At 43.8% G+C, this 5,000-nt stretch overlaps 1 protein-coding gene across 1 annotated transcript in view; it reads left to right on the forward strand.

Annotated features, from left to right (window-relative positions):
- LOC125048338 (RNA-binding protein 25-like) overlaps window positions 1-5,000 on the forward strand; it is a gene marked incomplete at its 5' end in the record, with an annotated part of 44,728 nt that overhangs the window by 11,791 nt on the left and 27,937 nt on the right. The window contains 2 exon segments of the mRNA XM_047647003.1: window positions 665-757; window positions 2,932-3,026. Of these exon segments, the coding sequence (XP_047502959.1) occupies window positions 665-757; window positions 2,932-3,026 (188 nt within the window).

Consider the following 5,000-nt stretch of genomic DNA (forward strand, 5'->3'; position numbering starts at 1 on the left):
TATGATAATAATAATAATAATAATAATAATAATAATAATAATAATAAAATAATAATAATAATAATAATAATAATAATAATAATATTATTATTATTACCTTTATTATTATTATTATTATTATCATTATTATTATTATCATTATTATGACAATAATAATAATAATGATAATAATAATAATAATAATAATAATAATAATAATAATAATAATGATAATGATAATAAAGATGAAATTATAATAATAAAATGATAATAACAACACCAATAATAATGATAATAACATAACATTAACAATAATGATGATATTGACATTGGGCCACTCTCGATCCACGAATAACAGTGACAGCCACGGCAGCTGACGGCCGACGGCACAGCCAGCGTGCAGACATTATACTAACCAATACATTTTTTTCAAACTTATCGACATTTCTTCACGTAAAACTCTTTGTCCTTCCCTTAAGCACGACCAAAGGCGGCCTCACAGGAGCGCGCACACGGCATATTCTTCCTTGGAATTAATAATATTATAGCTCCTTCACTTCCCCCCCCCCCCCCCCCCCCCGCTCCGACGTCGACTCCACCAACATCCTCTCGGGCGCCGCTAAATTAACCTTATCATGCAGGTAGCACGTCCTGGCGCAGTCCTCTCCGTCTCATCTCCCTTCAGGAAGCTTCTGATTTGCACGGCCGCACTTTCGCGGGACTTGAACATGACCTCCGCGCCTTAAGCTTGACCTTACGCATTCGAGTGATGGAGTTGGTATAGCTTGAATGTGATCTTCGTGCCTTAAGCTTGACCTTACTTACGTATTTGAACGCTATAGTTAACATGAGTATGACCTTCGTATTTTAACAATGACCTTACGCATTCGAACGGTAAAGTTAACAAATTTAAAGTTAACCTTTGTACTTAACCATGACCTTACTTGCGCATTTGAATGGTGTACTTAATGTATATTCGCTATTTTGTTTTTACCTGAAAGGTAAGTAAGCAGAAAAAACTGAAATCAAAATTTTATCTCTCATTGTTTTTATCCCTCGTAGCTCACTTGCCTTGTAATCATTACAGCTATCATCCACCCGCCTCGTTTCCGTGCGTAAAGAAAGAAAGAAAGAGAGACAGGAATGTGATAAAGAGGTGTGTACGAGCAATAAAGATCACAAGTAAACATAATTGTGACATAATTACCGTGATATATAGTCAGCATTTACTGTCTCGGGTTCACCCTTATCGGAGCCCGTCCCTCGCTCCCTTCCGCACTCACAACCCGCCATTGCCATAGCTTTTGTTATTTCATATTCCTCTAGCGTCCAAAATGTTAACACTCTAACTGGATATTCTTGTTAAATCCTTTGTTCATTCATCCACCACGCAATGTTTCCAATCTGTAATTTTAAAAGTAATATTAGCCTTTGCTTTTGTGTTTGTTATCCTCCCAGAGCGCCTGACAACGTGTGTCCTTTTGTGTCTCGTCACACATCGGCCCAACCGCCCGCAGCACGTCCTTGTGTCCCACGATGATTCCGAACCGATCTTGCCGAATCGCATCTGACTGCCTCTTTAGCTGGCATCAGACTTCCATCTTCTAACCACTCAGCACACTCCATCTCCAAACTACTTAACAGACTTCATTTTCAACCGCTGTTTTTTGTTGATTCTCCTTTTATATAACCGAAAAAGGAGAAGGAAACTTTAGGACTTTCCGTAAACCATCCATTTTTTTTTACAAATTTCACAATCTTCCTATGCATACAAATCAGTGATCGCGTTCTCCTCCGCGCAAACACTCTCTCTGGACCGATCTATTCTGTAGACCAGTGGGCATTCTGAACCTCTCTCTTCTCTTCACTTTCTTGAGTCCCATACATCAGGTTCGACCCTCTCTTTCTCTCATTCATGTCCAATAAAGGGTTTCCTCAACGTTCTACTCTTACAAATTACCTTTTCGCTCAGCGACGCTTAGCGGATATACCATTCTCTTCGTCTCTCTCTGCAACTCTAATTCCGCAACACTTCCTTCGTCCTCGTTTATACGGAATTTCCTCGTCCTTTATGCCTCTAGTCTCCTCTATTCCTTTCACAATAACATTAGGTCTCAGCAATCCCTCCTCTCTCTCTCTCTCTCTCTCTCTCTCTCTCTCTCTCTCTCTCTCTCTCTCTCTCTCTCTCTCTCTCTCTCTCTCTATCTATCTATCTTTTACTCACCTCCCTCCCCCTCCCCCTCTCTCTATCTCTCTCTCTCTCTCTCTCTTTCTCTCTCTCTCTCTCTCTCTCTCTCTCTCTCTCTCTCTCTCTCTCTCTCTCTCTCTCTCTCTCTCTCTCTCTCTCTTGCGATCACACGCGGTCCCTCATAGTCATCAGCGAGACAGGAATCAGCACAAGCGAGTCCATTTCCCCCTTGGCCAGTCAACGGCGATGGAGGGAGTTGCTGGGGGCGGGGGTGATGGAGGAGGCAAGCTGGAGGAGGGGGGAGGAGTGGGAGTAGCTGGGGGAGGGGGTGACGGAGGGAGGGCAGGGTTGGCAGTAAAGAGAGAGAGAGGGGGGGGGGGGAGGGAGTTGGTCTATCACAGGTCTGTCCAACAAATGTGTCTTTATCAGCATGGGCCACTTCGCTGGCGTTCCCTCAGGGTCTGTCGCGTCGGGTTCTCTCTTACATAGGACCCTGCTTTGTCTGCGGATTGGGTTGGTAATGATTCGTTGCAGAAGGCACGGACTTTGCTAGTTTACTTGTTTCAGAAGTCATTATTTCTGCATATTTACTGTTACTTTTATTGACACGAAACTTTTCTTTAAAGACTTGTACTATTGTTTATTTTCGGGATATTATGTGCATTACCATTGCTAGTTTTTCATATATAGTAAATCTCATGTATTATGTAACGTTCTCGATTACAGAGCTGCAAACTTTCTCTAATATACCATGCTAATCACAGCCTCCTCACAGCAAATGCCAGCCTCTGACTTTGACAGATCTCTCCCACTTTCAAAGAGATCACAACCTTTTGTCTGCATTAGTTCGAACTGACAGGTGAGTCGCATCGGAATAGGTCATGAAATAGTTCACTGAGCGTTGTTAGCTGACCTCCAACACGCGTGTATGCCACAAGTCGATGGCATATATTACATTCAGATGGGATATGTCACTGCTAAGTGGGGTGTGACGCTGTTACGGGAGAGGGACTTTGACATCAGATAGCTTACGCTTTTGAGGCTGGACTGTGTCGCATCCGAACCGAATACATGTAATTGGAGAGAATATATCACAGATAGATGGAACAAGGGGAGTATATCCGTCGACCCGGTATGACCCGAGTCAACAGAATGCAGAAAAAAGTCGTCAACTGATTCTAGCAGTTTCATTAGCAAGACTGAAACTTTATCAGAATGTAGGATGAAAGAAAAAAAGGTTTTAAGACTAAAAACTACAGGCGGCTGATCCAGAAAATAGTCCTTCTTTTTCGCCCTGCATGTGGCTCACAGGCCACGCGAAGTCGAAGTCATCAAAGAGAATAAAACTGCCAAATGGCGACAGAACTTTAATTAAAAGCTTGCAGAGGGGGAGAAGGGTGGAGGGGGGGGGGGGAAGACGAAGACACGGTGACCCTTTTCCATTGCAGACTACATGATGCCTTGCTACAAGGCATCGTAAAGATACCGCAATGAATGACAAAGAGAGATTACTTTCAAAACAACTGCTTACATTCCGTTATGGCGGTATCAGCAACACGTGATTCATGTTCCTTGCATAGCTCATGGATCCTGCGCATGAAAACTTTTGTCTTTCCTTTTTCGTTACATTGTCCTTGTTCTCTCTTTCTTCCTCTCTTTCATTGCGTCTTGATGGCCTCTCGCAGTTTTATCCGACTCTACTTTCCCGTCATATTTCTCTTTCCCTGTCCTCTCTCTCCCTTTTCTCATCACATCCCATTCCTTGCACATTTCTCTCCCACGTCCACTCCCTTTCCCTTTCTATTTCTTCCTCTTCTATTCCCTGTCTTTCTTCTTCCTTTGTCACTCTCTTCTCCAACCAATCTCTCTTTTATTTCTTTCCTCAGTTTTTCTCTCTCTACCTCTTTTTCCTCCTCTCATTTCTTCCACTATTCTTCTCCCTCATTCCTCCTTTCTCCTCTTCTCTCCCTTCTCCTGTCGCCCTTCTCTTCCCATTCTCTTCTTTCTCTATCTCCCTCCTCCCCCATCATCCTGTCTCTATTTCCTTCTCCTATTTCTCTTCATCCCCCTCCTTCAGTTCTCTCTCTATTTATTCATCCACACCCACCATCTTTCTCACTTTCTTCCCTCTCTTCCTCTTTCTTTACCTACCCGCTCCTCTCCCCTCTTCCACTTCCTTTTCTTCCTCTTCATTCCTCCTCTCTCTTTGCCTCTTCTCCCTCATCCTTCTCTCTCTGTTTCACCTTCTACCGCCCTTCTTCTCCTCCTCCTCCTCCTCCTCCTCCTCCTCCTCTTCCACTTCCTCTCTCCTTCTCCATTCTCCTCTCTCTATTTCCCCGCCTCCTTCCCTTGCCCCTCCCCCCTCCTCCTCCCCCCCTCCACCTCCCCACCGCCGGCAGCAGACCGCCAGTGAGGTTGGCGCTGCAGCATAAGCCGTAAGGTAGATATATGAAGACTGATACACAGCGGCAGCGGTCAGTCGCTGGCGAGTTCATTAAGCTGAGGTGATTCATTGTGGCTGTCGGGTGTGCTGCAGTGTGCCACAGTAGCAATGTTCTTTTAATTACGGCCAAGAATGTCAAAAAGGCCGTGAGGGATAAAGCTTCTGATGTGCGATGCTGGCTTGGGTTTTCGCAAACTTCTCGTTTTCTGTGTTGTTTTTTTAAGTAATTGTGTGAGAGGAAGCTTTGACATTTCATGGCTGTGCAGTAGTGGCATTTAATTCAGTGATTTGTTATTTGTGTATGCAACGTGTAGAGAAATGAGGAGAGAGAGAGGGAGAGAGATAGATAGATAGATAGATAGAGAGAGAGAGAGAGAGAGAGAGAGAGAG

The sequence above is a fragment of the Penaeus chinensis genome, chromosome 43 (genome assembly GCF_019202785.1).
Source record: "Penaeus chinensis breed Huanghai No. 1 chromosome 43, ASM1920278v2, whole genome shotgun sequence".
NCBI lineage: Eukaryota > Metazoa > Arthropoda > Malacostraca > Decapoda > Penaeidae > Penaeus > Penaeus chinensis.